Source organism: Clytia hemisphaerica, unplaced genomic scaffold (genome assembly GCF_902728285.1).
Source record: "Clytia hemisphaerica strain Z4C2 unplaced genomic scaffold, Clytia hemisphaerica genome assembly, whole genome shotgun sequence".
Taxonomy (NCBI): domain Eukaryota; kingdom Metazoa; phylum Cnidaria; class Hydrozoa; order Leptothecata; family Clytiidae; genus Clytia; species Clytia hemisphaerica.
Window position 1 is genome coordinate 1,465,536 of NW_027104530.1, and position 15,967 is coordinate 1,481,502.

The 15,967-nt window shown below is 34.7% G+C and overlaps 2 protein-coding genes across 2 annotated transcripts in view; one reads left to right on the forward strand and one right to left on the reverse strand.

Moving 5' to 3' along the window:
* Positions 1–5,872, forward strand: part of LOC136822273 (deubiquitinase DESI2-like) — an 8,122-nt gene extending 2,250 nt beyond the window's left edge. Inside the window, exons 2-9 of the mRNA XM_067078512.1 lie at positions 2,215–2,310; positions 2,474–2,546; positions 2,807–2,900; positions 3,133–3,240; positions 3,533–3,566; positions 3,868–4,075; positions 4,589–4,744; positions 4,936–5,872. Of these exons, the coding sequence (XP_066934613.1) occupies positions 2,272–2,310; positions 2,474–2,546; positions 2,807–2,900; positions 3,133–3,240; positions 3,533–3,566; positions 3,868–4,075; positions 4,589–4,744; positions 4,936–5,000 (777 nt within the window). The 5' untranslated portion in view covers positions 2,215–2,271 and the 3' untranslated portion in view covers positions 5,001–5,872. The remainder of the gene's footprint in view (positions 1–2,214; positions 2,311–2,473; positions 2,547–2,806; positions 2,901–3,132; positions 3,241–3,532; positions 3,567–3,867; positions 4,076–4,588; positions 4,745–4,935) is intronic.
* Positions 5,873–10,486: 4,614 nt separating this feature from the next.
* On the reverse strand, positions 10,487–15,101 carry LOC136822381 (protein phosphatase 1A-like). Its single transcript, XM_067078631.1, has 6 exons — positions 14,020–15,101; positions 12,563–12,640; positions 12,360–12,399; positions 11,630–11,735; positions 11,417–11,468; positions 10,487–10,870 (listed from the first exon to the last, which is right to left on the reverse strand). The coding sequence occupies exons 1-6, from the start codon at positions 14,902–14,904 to the stop codon at positions 10,694–10,696; spliced, it is 1,338 nt and encodes a 445-aa protein (XP_066934732.1). The 5' UTR covers positions 14,905–15,101; the 3' UTR covers positions 10,487–10,693.
* Between the last annotated feature and the right edge of the window lie 866 nt (positions 15,102–15,967).

Here is a 15,967-nt window from a genome sequence, read left to right on the forward strand (position 1 = left end):
GGAAGGACGGAAGAGAAAGAACATCAAATTTTTGATTTCATTATACGTTTAATTTATACTGATTGTAGATTTTCATACCCAGAAAATTATATAGAAAAGAGCATTCAAAGAAAATTCAAATGTGTGTACGGTCTTTCTCATAATAGTGCAATGAATAGGAATTATTTTGGCAAAGAACGTCTTAGAGACGTGTTAAAACTAATCTAAAATAACTTTTCAAGACGTTTTTAAGTCGTCTCAGAAACGTACCATACCGAAATTAATAAAATTAAGACGTCTCGGAAACGTCATAGAGACGTACATAATTCGTTCCAAAAAGAAGTCTTTCAAGTGGCTAGAAGAAAACGTAGAAACAACGTTTTTTAAACGCCTTGCAAAAACGTAATCTATAAACGTTTGAAAAACGTTTTTTTGACGTTGTGAAAAAACGTTGTAAAGTGCGACAAATACAACCTGATAAAAACGTTTTTCAAACGTTGTGAAAAACGTTTTTTAAACGTTTTTTAAACGTTTTTTTGCCGGCTGGGATAGGGTACAAAGTCCAAACATGCGTTTCCCGTAATTTTTGTGTGAAGAGTTATACTATTTGATCTCTCAGAAAATAAATACTTACAGAACGACATTGTTTATCATTTGGAATACCCCCATATTTAGACCATTCTATCGTGGGCGCAAAATAGGGCAGAAACTAAGTAGCACCTTCAGTGCAAGATTGCCACCTCACCTTTATTCACCCGCTCGAGAACGCAAGATAATCATTTTTCTCGCGCGCTCAAGGGGAAAAGGAAAGTGATCGATATTCTTTGAAGGAAAAACATCAGAAACAAACCCAAAGACCAAAAGATGTATTTTGTTGTTGAGAATCTATCCTGTGAATATGAAAAAACTTCTGCTATGCGTTTTTTTCGGAATGCTGAAAATCTCTAATTTCAATCTTCCATAAGGTAAAGAGGTTGTGAGATTTGGGTTAGCAAGGCAAAAATTGCTAAATAGCTGGTAAAATTGTAATCCTCGAAAATCGAAGTTCCAGCTTCACTGAACATGCATAGCCCTCCAAATGACTGATCAATCAAAGCAGAAAAATTTCAAAACAAATGAACTACGCAGCTCTGGTCACAGCTCTACTCTACCATTTTTGTTTTGATTTAACTTTGTATTTTAAGGACCAGACAGGTCATTCATTTGAGGGCTATGCCTCCACTGATGCAAGTTACCCGACTTCACGGTATTCCATGTGCCATTATAAAAACTATATACAAATATATGAGTCCTTTATTCCGGACATTCGTGGCTAATTTTTTGTGGATTTTTTAATTAATTCAGCTTCATCTTACATACTCTCAACTGCTCTAACTTGGGACGATTGTTTGAAACATGGGACTGGTTGATATCTGGTCTGTATTTTCACTTACTGTTAAATCTCTTTGACAACAAATTTGTTTTGATAACTCTACCAAGTTTATTAATCATACTTCTTCGTTCCTCTTGGTGTGCACAGACCAGCACAGACACTCACGTGTGTTCCACTACAGATTTTTTTAAATATTTCGATTCAAAAGCCTATTCCATGCGAAAGAGAAATCGTGTATTTTTTAATACACCATTTATTAACTCGAATCAAATGACTCTGGAGGTTCGGTGAAATGGTGGCCGAATTGCTGTCCCATGTTTTGTCAGATAGTCCCAAGTTAGAGCAGTTGACGGTATTGACCTTACAGTTTTATAAAGAAATCTTAATTAAAACAGATCTACAAAGATTTTTAAATATCTTAGTCTAGTTTAACAATTGTTGTTGACAGACAGAATCTGAAAACTTTTAAACCCAAGTAAGAAAACAAGTATTAACATGATTAACTTAACTAGAAACTTTAAAAAAACTTTTAAAACTCATAAATCCAACAGCAGTATTTTGGTGACCTGCAAACAATTTCCCAACATCAATCAACCACCATCCACCATTTTGTTTGGCATTAGTTTTTTGTTTTTCACTCTTGACATAAGTTTTTGTTCTTTGTTTTTCCATTTTTGCAATTCCTTGTAGATAGAAAGGATTTACACTATGGGATAGCGACGAAAAAGAGTGTCGCATCTAATTTTGGAAAATGGCAAATAGTTGACATCACAAAAAGAGGATTTTCAAAAGTAATAGTTTTAGGAAACACTAAAAATTTCTTCAACAATTTTTCAAAATCTTAACCCAATTTGCTATTTTAGAAAATTGAAAGAAAAAAATCAACATGTAAATATTGATGAATATTTGAGGAAAGCACCATGGCACGTGCACCAGTTGTTTTGAATGTTTACAACATGGTAAGCACAAAGTGTTTTTCTGTTTCTTTTCAATTTGTATTTATCATTGATTTTAAAGATCTTAAGTTTTGTTACTTTTAATCATTAAAACGATCAGTTAAAATTATTCATTAAAAAAATTGTAGTTGGTAGTAAGTTAATCCACATGCACTACTTATTACAGTACTGGTTGAATGAATACACATCTTCAATCGGTCTTGGAGTGTATCATTCTGGACTAGAGATCTATGGCAGAGGTGAGACTGTTTATGTTGGTTCATATAACTTGGGTGTTAAATTTGCTTTTCTCACATCGCAACGTTACATCATTAACCAATATGGTTAATTCTAAATTAAGAAATGAAAATGTGTTTAGAGATCAAATATTGAGGGTTTGGGTGAATTTAGTCATTCAACTTAGAGCCTTACTAGATAGAAAGGGTTCTTGAACCTACTTAAAATAATGAAAATAAACCAGGCGGTTTGCTATGAATTTCTGAAATTTATTATCTCATAGAGTTTGCTTTTGGTGGTCATCCATTTGATTTCACAGGAATTTTCGAAACTGCTCCTCAAGATGTCGATGAGTTGGGGGAAGAATTCACTTTCAAGTTAGTTACAAAATATGGACGAAAAACAGCCCAAAATTTAATCAGTTTGTAATCAACAATAAATGCTCCTGTCCTAATGAAAATGAAATGTTTGGAAATTTTCAAGTTATTCATCTAATTTCCTCAGCCTTTGCAGTCTTAAGTAGAAACGTCGATTTTTATTAATGAGAATAATTTTGCACTAACTAGGCTCCTAATTTGATTTGATTCTAATGATGTTTTTTTTCTTCAGAGAAACCATTGCACTGGGGTACACAGATTTTTCAGAATCAGATTTAAATGAATTGATTGAAATAATGGGAAAAGAATATACTGGATCATCATACCACCTCATTGAAAGGTTTGCTGAAAATGTCACTCATATTGATGATTCAACAAATTACTTTTTCTATTAGATTTTTGTTTTAATCCTATCATATTTTTTTTGACAGAAGGCCATTTTATTTTGACAAAGTTTGTCTAGAAAGTTATCCAACTTAATTTTTCTTTCGTTAGCAAATAAAGTTGTCACTTTTGAGTTTTTTAATATTGAGTTTATCATTATGTTAGACAAATCGTTTGGCCTTATTTGTAAGAGTACAGTTAAGAGTTAATGTTGCAATATCATCATTCATTACTTTATTTCATTCCAGAAATTGTAATCATTTCACAAGTGAGCTATCAAAAGTGAGTAATGGTAATTTATCCCTTCTATTTTTAAGCTGAATTGTTTGTATTAAAAGAACTTTCATATCACTATAAATTAAGAGACTAAATCAAAGATACTTCTCAAATCAAGTTCCTTCCCCAAAAGCCAACAATAGATTCCCTTAGGAATTAAATGAACGAATTTGAATGAACAATACACAGTTTTATTTCATTATAATTATTCCAAGCTTGATGATTTTTATGTAAATCATGTATCACTTCTTCTCTGGACAAACTATAGTGGAAAGTTGTCGAAAAATTACTCTGGTTTTGGTTTCAGTTGTTGACAGGTAAAACTATACCATCATGGGTCAATCGCTTAGCAACCATTTGTGTTCGATTCCCATTCCTTGCAGCCTGTATCCCAAAAGAATGGTTAACTCCGAACGGAGGAATCGGGCTAGTTGATTTGACCGAATGGGAGGAGATTGATTATCCGGCCGAAGAGGAAAGAGAAACTTCATATTTGCTGCCAAATGCTTCGCAAAGTAAGTTCATTACATAATATTGCACATCATTTTTTTCGGTAAACTTTTTGGTATTAGAGTGCAATGCAAGGTTTTGACAAGACTTTTGAGGGAAGATTTTTCATGTACATAATCTAAATACATTTTCGGTAGAAAATCCGTCGGTGAAAAGAACTTTTTTTAGAAGAATGATAAAGAATAATCTGAGCAATTATTCTGTTTCTTTTAGTTTCCTATAGTTTGGAAGTAGCACTTAAACTTAAAGATTTATAAAGCTTTCATTTATAAACGAGCCAATGTTATAATTTACTAAAAATCATTTTGTGAAAAATATTCGAGGGCAAAAAATTAATCGTCGTTCAAAAATAATCGTCGAAAAAAAAGATAAGTCAGCTATAAATATTAATCGGCGAAAATTCTCGTCTTCAAGCAAATGTTTTTGTCACTTTTTGCGGACGAATTTTCTACCAGTATATTTTTATAGTTTCTGGTGGTCAACATGAAAACTTCAAATATATATTTTCCGTTTTCTAGGTAAATCTACCAGTCCAGCATTGCGTTTGAAAAAGAAGACTGGACAACAACAATCGTCAGACCAAACAGACTATGGTCCCCATGATGATAAAGATGATGACGTCATCTCGTTAACACAAATGTTATCAGAACTCGACCATAGGATACCTTCACGACGTAAGTGACGTAATAGATAACTGAAAATTTTCAAGACACGTGTAACAATAAGTTTTAAAAACTTCTTTATTTTATTTCATTCGAACTTTTATTAAGTAGTTTTTTGACGTTATAATGTCATTGTCACAAAAATGATGAGGGTAACGTCTGACTTGTAATTATATTTTATTTTTTGTTTTTATCTCTAATAGGTTCTCCGAGTAACGATAGCTTAGTAAGTGGACTGAACGTAAATTTGTCGGATACAGCTGATTGAATGCTGGTGAAAAATTGATCGAATTGGCTTAATATAGGTGCACGATTTATGATGAGATTTCTCTTCTAGATGAACCCATCTAGGATTCTTTTAGAATAAGCTCAAAACTTTAATCTTTGATCGGGTATAATTTCAGACTCTAATTCTAAGCATTGAGCCATTTTATATCCACACAGGGTTGGACGAGCATTTCCACTAAAATTTTCAGGAGTATTTTTACATTTTTCCAGGGTTTAAAAGGTTATTCTAAAATTTTCAGGGGGTAAAAGACTCATTTTAGTTCGTCCACCCTCACTTTAAGGTACAAAAACAATTTTTCTAAGGGTTCTTTTACAAATTTTCCTTTTTTCCAGGGGGTATCCACACATTTCTAAGAATATCCCCCCTTTATGGAAATTTAATTGAATGGCCCATACTAAGATGAAGTTATCTGGGATTTAGGGCTATTACCAACCAAAAATTAATTTAAGAAAAAATAAATTTTTATTACGAATTGTATAGCAGTATTTCTGTGTGTGACGTTCATTTTTTATGAAAGTAATATTCTTTTTGTAAAAATGGTAGATATATTTTTAGGGGGTTCTTTTTTCATACTTTATCTCTTCACTCTACTGACAAGTTCTTAATTGGCAACATGCTCCCCAATGCCTAAGGAACAAGATAAATTTTTTTCTGAGATTTGTATATTTTTTGAACAACCACAATGGTAAAGTTTTGATCGAAAATTAATATTCTTTATACTACGTCAGAAAGGCTCTGTGTACATACATATTATAATTAGGGTGTTGCTATTAAAGCTCCGAATGGGCTAGTAGAAAATCTTTCCAAGGCCAACAATGAAATTTGACAGAAATAGCTTGAATTTTGCTTCTTGGAAACTTGGAAAGATAGCTCCACTCTTCTTGAGCTTCATGAGTATGCTTTACTATGTTAATGTTCCCGTTCTGCCAGTGGAGTGTTTTTTATCACCCCATCCTTATTATGCCTTTTTAGATTCATTTTTTAGAATTTTTCATTATATTTTTACGAAACATCTTATTTTCATATTGAAATTTCAGGTTTTCTTCTAGCTTTTTTTCGCTACAAACTTTCCATGTTTATATGTTTTTAAATTGTTGGTGCTACTGTAAGAAACTTGGTAATGTCAATAAAATAGGTCGGTTGTAAAATATATTTTTTCCCTCCTTTGTTTTCAAGATGTCAGGCTAATTCGACTGAAGAACTTTAGAGTACAGGTCCCAATTGGGTACATTGCTTTAAGATAAAAACTTTACATTTGAAGTAGTTTTCGACATTACCCGAAACATTTTGATGCATTGTACATACCCAAAGATATTTTCTTCATTTCTTATATATCCTGTAATTTATTTTTTTTGAAACTTTTAATAGAGATTTTTGTTGTTTTTTTCTTTGTTAACGTCTTGTTTTGTAGAAATTTATCATTTATTAAAAGAATTTATAGAATTTTGCATTTCCTGAGCTTTTCTTTGGAATTTACTTTACCCTTACCCATTCATACATATAGTTGGTTGGTCCAAGCTTTATTGAACTGTGACTTTTTGGGATCGGTAAAAAGCGACTAGTGACTTTAGAACCTTTGTACAGCTAGTGTATTTAGAGCTGCATGAAATGTTAGTGTTAAATAAAATGCTGGTTTTTATAAAGTCTGATTTCGTTATTGCATACTGTATATGACTTCTTTTACCGTGAGTATCACACTTTAGCATTCTCTAAAATTTAACTGTGTGGACGGATTATAAGAATTTCATCGAGCATCTGTCAATCATACGAAGTACTAAGCCCGGCAGGGGTCCCCACAACTAAGTAAAACCTCAAGCGAAAACACCCCTATCTCAGTGACCTGGTGAAGTTTCTAGAAATCCATCGGGTTTGAATTAGAATCCTACTCTCATAGGAAATTTTAGGTCTCTTTTTGGAAATGTATAGTAGTAGTGATTTTCTATCAAAAATGTTACGACAAATCATTTAAAGAGGGAAAAACGATCGTACGTGCGGCCCAAAATTAGGCCTTTATAATCGGACCCTTACAGTGCAGAGAAAGTTTAGCAACATTTGAGTGAAGTTTCCCTGTAGGAGTGTTACCTAATTGTTCACGCCCTCATTTTCGCGAAAAACCGAAAAATCCAAAAAGTGCTGACGTCAGCAAAACTTGTTTTTTAAATAACTCTACTTTGGCTAATGGTAGAAACATGAAATTTGGACTTAAGCAAAACTTGCAAAAATCCTTGTACAGCCCCAAGATGTGACCCCTGGCCTAAGATGTCAAACCTGCCCCAAGATTGATACCCAAATGCTCCAAGATTTGAAACCTGCCCTAAGATGTGACCCGTTTGCCCCAAGATGTGATCCGAAAAGCTGCCCCAAGATGTGACCCCACTTGCCCCAATAAAGCTGCACTAAGGTGTGACCCACTTGCCCCAACATGTGACCCCAGAAAAAATCACTGGGAAATTATAGGTTTTGGTAAATGTACTGGTGAAATTGATGGTTCTGGGGATTCTGCTTAGTGGAGTTGATGGTTCTGGTGAATCTGCTGATGGATTTAAGGGATCTGGTGATTCTGCTGGTGGTGTGGTAGATCACGGACTGTATTTACTTTTTGTTCCGTTCTATTTGACGTCTAAATACTAAGTGTTGTGTAAAATCAAAATACAAAAGAATTTATAGGCCCACGTGACCCTAATAGTCACGTGATGAAAACACAAAATCGAAAGTACAAAGTTCGTCCATCACAGGTGGAGTTGATGGTTCTGGCGAAGTTGATGGTTATGCGGGTGGTTCTAGTGAATCTGCTGGTGGATTTGATGGTTTTGGTGAATCTGCTGGTGGAGTTGATGGTTCTGGTGATTCTGCTGGTGGATTTGAAAGTTCTGGTAAATCGGATGGTGAAATTTCTATAATTCGCAAACCTCTGTTATTCGAAACTCTCTATAATTCGAACATTTTGTTTCGTCTTCTCAACAATCTAAATTCGATTTTCTGTGTCAGGCATTTTCAAAGCCTTTTATAGGACGATGTTATAGGTTAATAGTCACAAATTATGAATCCAAAGATGCAAAGAATTTTCAAAGAGTTATGCGAAAGAAAATGGACAAACTACTACACTATTTTTCTCACTTTGTTATGAATGGCCCCCAAATTTTTTCCTAGAAAGTAGAATACTTTAAGTGTACATACTTTCGAATTAAAATATCTGTGAAAATGATAACTTTTCTCTACGATCATTCATGCCAAAAAACTTCAAAATTCGAACTATCGTGATTTTCTATCGTTTGAACTCCCTGTAATTCGATCAAAAACTTTTTCCCTTTGAGGATTTGAATTAACGAGAGTCTACTGTATTTGAAATTTTGCGGAAAATGTTTCTAAATATATGTATCATCACAAGTTATAGCAGTCTGAGAAATTCCGATGAGAAAACGTCTAGAAATACACTACAAGACACAAAAAGTGAAAAAAAAACACATCTACTATTTCATGCAACCAATTCATGATATTTGTGACTTCATCCTTTATACGGAAGCACCTGAGTAAGCCCTGAACTCGGCAAATTTTGCCACAAGTCTTTTGTTATTTTGCAATTAGTTCCAGGTTACTTTGGTCCGTATAAAATCATAGTCGTTATAATGACTATGATAAAATATTGCATCGTGAATACCATAAATATATACCCCTTGTTACAGGGGGGGGGGGCAAGCAGTTAGTACAAGAAATCATCCGGACTAACTGATTTTTGACGATTTTTTTTTTTGACCACCACCATTGACAGTTAGTACACTTGTACTAACTGTTTTTGAATTCTATTTTTTGGGTACCACCCCCTAAAATCGGCTCCTAGGCAAAATAATGGGTTTAATGAAAAAACAGGTAACAACGGGCAGGATAATCCGTATTAGACATTGAAAAAGGGTCTGTCAACCAGGATTTCTATAGCGAAAACGAAAACGGATTATGTAAACATCAACGAAAGTTTTTGTAGGTAGGCAATAGCAACCGGTTCAAATAAATAAACGCGCGGGAAAACGGGGAAAACAAACCAATCGTAGGGGTTCTTTTGCTGCAATATGAGGATTTAGTGCGAAAACGGAGCGATCTGAGGAAACACGAGATTTTGGTGTCATGTAGTCATACTCGAAACACTGAATTTTCAAAAAAGTTTAGCCATATAGGGCAATTTAGTATATATCGCGCGCACATTTTACCAAACGAGATAAACATCAACGATTCTAAAAGAACGGCACGACACAGAAAAGCAGAAGCAAAATTAGAGCTAACCAAGAACAGATTTCAAACAAAAAAGCGCATATTAAGCCTTTGGAAAGAAGATCTGGTAGTCAGAGCTTCCTAGGAAATGCAGTTAGTACTGGTTAGTACAGTTTTTTTTCTTGAACTTTTCTCAGACACTACCCCTTTGGCAGTTAGTACACATCTGTACTAACTGCTTTTTAACATTTTGAAAGATTGACCACCACCCCCAAAACAGGCATGATGTCTGAAATTGACCAAGTGACCCCCCCCCCCTGCTTGTTATCACATACATGTTTTTTTTTATAAGCATATGTTTTTTGGGAAACAAGCTCAGTTATGCTTAGAGATATTTTAGACTCAGGCTCCAAGTATGTTTATCATATGCTTATTTTTCCGAAAAATTTGAGTCTCCAATTTTTACAAAATCTGTCGTTGCTATACATGAGGATAGGGAAATAGGTAATGACACAAAGATTTTTCAGGAAAGTTGTGAACGATTGCCGCGATTAAAATTTTCACTTACACACCTCAAAAGCAAGCTCAGTAATATGCTTGTAATATGCTTATTTTTCAGACAAATTCAGGTCTCGGTATGCTTATAAACGTTATGCTTATAAAAAAACAACATGTATTATGCCCATGAGACACCGCCTATGATTGTTGGAGGGAATCAGACGAAATAAAAAAGACAAGTTATCTATCAGTGAAAGAAAAAATATTTGAAAAATGGTTAATCAACTATAAGCAACTTTGTTCATTTTTGTTTGTTCTTATAAAAAGTACATTCTGAATCTCAAAATTAAAGTCGCTAAGTGAATCTAAAACAATGAAATTTCTAATCGGAAATGAATATAACTATTTAATTGGTGATCCTGGTTAAAGTGTGACAAAGCATGCTGTAAAATGGGTCGAGGTGGAAAACCTTTCGAAAAAGGACTGCTTCTTTGCAATGCTTTTTAAAATAGAATAAAATTAAGATTGGTCAAAGGGAGGGTGTAAAAGGACAGGGAGGGTGTAAAAGGACAGAGAGGGTGTAAAGGGACAGAATCAAACAGGATAACTCAAATGAAGTATGTTCAAATAAAAGCATAGCCAACACGTTTAAATACTATCTAGCTGTGTAATTCGAAGGATCAAGCATTCTCCAGTGAAATCCATTTCCAAAACGAATTGCTATAAAATTCATTTGACTTTTTTTCTAAATAAAGAAATGCTGCAAATAAAGAAATGCTGCAAACAAACATTGCCGCCGTGCTTGTGAAAATTAGTCCAAGTGTCCGGTTAAAAAAATAAAAATGTCCGAATGAAGAAAAAAAGTGACCCGTTTGGTCTACTCCTACTAAAGCCAATGCATCATGAGTACTTCGAACGCACTCCACTAACGTATTATAAATTTTCCAAATTGATTCCCCGCAAAGTTGGGGTTATTCGCTTACAGACGTGCTACCATTTTCTTCGACGACCCCGGTATCAGCTCCAGAATCGTCCCCGGGCTCCATTTCGTCGTCATCAAAGCCGAGATCACGATCCTGTGCTGCTAGCTGACGAAACATTCTCATTGGCATAGGTAGATTGAATCCAGGTGCTTGGGACTGTTGTTCCTAAACACAAAGATATTTAAAATTGACACACTTATTCGTTGTCTTCAACCCCAAAGGAAAATTGACTATGACAAAGGAACTAATCAATCAATGACAAACGAAATGCTAGAGAAGATTAGGGTACAGCGTGTTCGGAAAAAAATCGGAACATCAAGATTGACACAGCCAATAGGAGAACTTTTGCTTTCTTCTAACAAGCGAACGTTTACTAAGTAAACTGTGTTTATGGGGATAAATTTTCGCGAATCAGCCAAAACAACTTATTCATTAGAAAATAATTTCTAAATTTATAGAATTTCTGAATGTAGAGCTCATTCTCGAAAATCTCCCAATTTTCTGGAAGTAAAACGTTTTGATGATTACGTAAACATCCTGAACTATCTACTAAATATAATTTTTCGTGTAACCCTTCCAGCATCATTAGCAGGTTTATTGTTAATCTGCTTCAGGAACAAGGAATCAATAAAATAATGTTCAGGGTTCAGTTTAAATTTTTTCCTTTTACATAACAACGTCAATTTTTTAATGAGAAAATTTTTTATTCACCTCGTTACGTTCGGGTACCAAAGCATCCAACGTTTTCTCAATCAACATCAATCTAAAAAATTGAAGAGAGACAAATTTGTTTGTTGTGGACCCGACATCTAAAAAATCAGTACATCTAAAAGTTTCGCTCTTCTTAATCCAAAGACAATTAGTAAAGTATCTACACGATTTAATAAGTGTATTAAAAATTGTCTGCTTTTTAGATCAACTTACTTTGATTTGATACCACCACCAGGTGGAAGGTTTGGGAAGTTACAATTCTGTAATGTGTCGCAAACCACATTCAATCGTGTGTCTTGGCCGTGTTCTTGTACCAGTTCTTATGTAAAAATGAATAGGGAAATCAATGGAGCATTGATGGGCTAGTCAAAAGGTGTAGATGTAGGTGTAGTTTATTGTCAGGTCAGTCGCGAAATGCTATATATGTTCTTCTAATGGCGTTTTATAGATTTATTCTTCAATCAAAATTTTCATATATTCTTGATAAATAATGGGAACTTTTATAAAAAGGCCTGTTTCAAAATTGTTTTCGCGGAATATTCGCGGGAAAGTTAAATTTCATGATTCAAACAAAATAATTTGTTCTGTGACTGATCATTTAATTTGTGAAGTTTGCTCTTGGATCTCATTCGAAAAATCATGAACGTTTTTGGGCGCAAAGTCTCTGAAGCTGAAGGCTCAAAATCTTGTACAAAATGTGTAAAATGTGTAAAAAATTCAACATCTTGCGTGAAGCGTTTACTCGCTCAAACCAAAGAACAACATTTTAAATCAAAAATTGAGAAAGAAAAAATGATGGCTTTTGTGCCTTTTTAGCTTTTAATTTGAATAGTACAAGTCTACACTTTTAACAGCCGTTGTTTGTTGGTTTTTCTAGTTTAAGAAGGCTTTCAAGTACTTTTTTCCTATAAACCGTCAATAATTAAATTAGTGAGAAACTTACTTTCGATCTCTTCTCTGATGCTTGCATTAAGTGCAGCTTCCTAAAAACAAAAAAGTCAATAATCATTCATTAAAATCAGTCATTGTTTTAAACAGAGTGAATTAACAGTAAAAAAAACAATACTCAACACCTAGTTTCCAAAGACGGAATGATATTTTAGTACTTCTCATTTTATCATTAACTTAACCATGCACTCATCCTACCTTTTCAACAGCTTCCTCAGAAACCTTTGGCGCATTAGGAAAAGTGATAAGGATTGCACTCATGTTATCTCGACTGCCCTGTAAGGAAAAGATATCATAATTTCTTTGTCAAACACTGGAAATTGATTTAAAAAACTGTACCCTTCTATACACCATACAAAATAGTTTTTGCCAGGGACAATTTCCAAGAAAACTTCTTTTAGCAGCATAATGTGAAATAACTATTGAAAATTGAATCACCTATATCACCGTCAGCACCTTGGGCCTACCCAATTTCCCCAATTTTCCCTCACATGACCCAAAAGAAGGCTCTTCAACTTGCGAAATGAACCTCTGCCAGGCCATATTTTAGAAAGGCAGGGCAGCCCCGTTAGTGGCCAGGATGGAATTAGTGAACAGTACGCCGAATATATTTGGATTGAGGCAGAAATAACTTTTGGCATAAGGAGAAAGATATAAAGTAAGATATCGGCATAAGTCAAAGTTTTTCAAGACAAGAGGAGCACCCTAATTCTAACATCTGATTTCACTACGCCAGGTTTTTAAAAGCGCATCTATCACGCTCTCTGCCTCTCCCTTGACTGTCATATAACGATGTAGAGTACTGCCCCCCAAACCCCCCTGCAATTTCCACAAGCGGAACTTTTTTTGGCGTAGACCTCAGCTTAGATAAATAACAATTCGGCGTGAACTTTACATCGTTTCCAGACTGGGTTGGTGGCTATATAAAGGGCACTTTTTCTTTTGTTTTTCCTGGTTTTTCTGCTAAAAAGGCCTGCAAGAGGGAATTGAACCATAAGGGCTTGTGCAGCAACCAAGGTTAATGAACACTATACTAAAGCAACTTTTAAAGATCACTTTCATAGAATGCAGAGGAATAATGTGCCCAGCATTATACAGGGGGGGGGAGGTCCAAGGAAAATAGCAACCAGCTAAATTTCAAAAACGTAGCCCCACCTTCACAAAGCAAAACATCAAAGAAATTTTGCATGCAAATTCTCAATAGATTCAATGAGCTGCAGGCAAATTTTTTTTATCTTCATATTCATATTCCTAAAAATTGTTGGATTATTTTTCAGTGGTATATGTACCGTAAGTTGGTATAATCTCGACATCCGCCTTATAATTTCGACACCCTTCTTTAGAGATAGGAATAATATGAAAGTTAAAATCAGTGATTGAAAAAAGATTTATCATCCCTTATCACTAAGCAAAGAAAAATAATTTCGACATTTTTTTTATTTTTCAGCTCTAGAAAAGGATGTCGAATTTGATGTCGACATTTAGACCAAGTTACGGTAATATCTAAGAATTGAAGAATTTTTTGAAAAATGGCAAGCAAAAGTCAGAACAAAGATTAAAGCAAAGTAGACTTTAATTTGACATGTTTTACATTGACTTGAGGTTTTTGTTCAGGGCCATTAATTTTTTAATAAATGCGCTAAAACAGTACATACTTTTCCAAGGCAAGTCTCCAGCAGCTCTTCCAGAATGATGTTTAAGTCAGAATGCACTAGAAGTCTTGATGTAATGTAATCAACGATTTCCTGATTGCTCATAACATCCCAAACACCATCACAGGCAACCAGAAGAAATTCATCATCGTTGCTCCTCTCAATAATATCTAGCTCAGGTTCTGCAGAAACAAGCTGTTCTGTTGGTGGTAGATTAGGGGAATTTTTATAATCATAATCTCCAAGAGCTCGTGAAACAGCTAAACTACCATTCACACGTTGGATCATGACACTGCCTCCTGCATTTTCTATTCTTCTTTTTTCTTCTTCGTTGTACGGTTTATGATCAGATGTGGCAAATTTTATACTACTTTTACTACATAATAAAGCTCTTGAGTCCCCACAATTCGCAAAAATAACTTTACTAGGAGTAACAAAAGAAGCAACTGCTGTTGTCCCACTTTTGATACCTTTTGTTGAATATTCAGGTAAGTTTTTCATGTCTGAGTCTATTTGCAAAAAGCCTTCTTTAACTTTTACCTTCAATTTTTCTAATATTTCAGGAGTATTCAATGCTTCATCCAGCTTGGAAGGATCACCATTTTGACTGTCTATACCTAATTCTTTCAATTCTGTATTCCAAAGTGCAAGAATATTTTTTATCAAATGTTCCGATGAATATTTGCTAACAAAATCACCAGCATGTCCATCAAAAACTGCAAAAAATGAAGTATTCTTCAGTGCATTGCTTAGTCCAATTTTTACAGAGTGTGCATCTTCCATTTCTATTCGCCATCCTTGCATGGCACATAAACTGTAACGCAAGCCATTCCCCTCTCCAGAATCATATTCTTTTTCCTTCTTCGGTTTGTCAAGGAAAACTCCCATAGTGTTGTATGGGCTCAAAACAGGGCACAATTTTAGTCACAAAGCTCTAAACATAGTTCATTTGAATAACATTATTGAATAAAAAATCTGTTCCTCAGTAAATATATGAAACAAAATCTTGAAAATGTTACTTCCCTTTCAGCATTCAGACCAGCGCGTTTTAGCGTTCTTCTGCTCCACCATGTTCCATTAAACATGACGTAAGCTTTCATTTCGAATTGAAAATGGCGGCCTGGCTGCGAGAAAAAACATCAAACTTTTTCTCGCCCGTCCGTATTTTAATTTTACTCTTCCGAAAGCATCCACCGAAGGGGGACTTCAAAATATCTGTTCTGAAGGCACGTTCCAGCTGGATATGGCGGTCTGTTCTTAGCGAACTAAAGAGAAAAGTCTGCTGGAAAAAAGTGGTCTGTTCTACTGAAGATTGGGACCAGCTGGAAAAATATGGTCTGTTCTACTGAAGATTGGGACCAGCTGGAAAAATATGATCTGTTCTACTGAAGATTGGGACCAGCTGGAAGAATATGATCTGTTCTTATGAAAAAATAGTTTGATATCTTATATTTATAAATAAGGTGTCTAAGAATTTCCTATCTGTTCTGTGAGGGAATTTCAAAGAAGTCCTGAATGTGGTTGCCTGGAGTGGCAGCTGGAAATTCTCCATCTGTTCTACAAAACATCTGGAAATTGTGGATCTGTTCGAACTGTTAGCTGAAAATTAAGTTTCTGTTCTTAAAAGTCCTTCAATGTCAAGCTGGAATTTAGCGATCTGTTCTTATAAGATTATGTCAGCCCTGGTAGATAAGAACAGTTAACTCACGTAAAATCAATCGCCTGGTAATTTCGTATCTGTTCTGAAAGTTTTTTTACCTCCTAGCTGGAAAAATATAACTGTTATGAAGTAAAAATTTCTCCCCTGGAAAACGAGGAACTGTTCTTAATTTTGTGGAAATCCTTCCAGCTGGCAAATCAGAACAGATATTTGCAAATTTTAGGTCGGTGGCTGCTTCTGCTCTTCTTCCCGTATTCTTTCTTACGGACCCGATCAAAACTACAAAATTTT

Bases quoted from the DNA above. Each gene is read 5' to 3' on its own strand.
- LOC136822381 (XM_067078631.1), bottom strand. From the start codon at position 14,904: ATGGGAGTTTTCCTTGACAAACCGAAGAAGGAAAAAGAATATGATTCT. The intron at 11,469-11,629 runs GTAAGTTGATCT...TCAATTTTTTAG, and splicing joins GGTGGTGGTATCAAATCAAA to ATTGATGTTGATTGAGAAAA. The intron at 10,871-11,416 runs GTGAATAAAAAA...CTTTGTGTTTAG, and splicing joins TGGTACCCGAACGTAACGAG to GAACAACAGTCCCAAGCACC.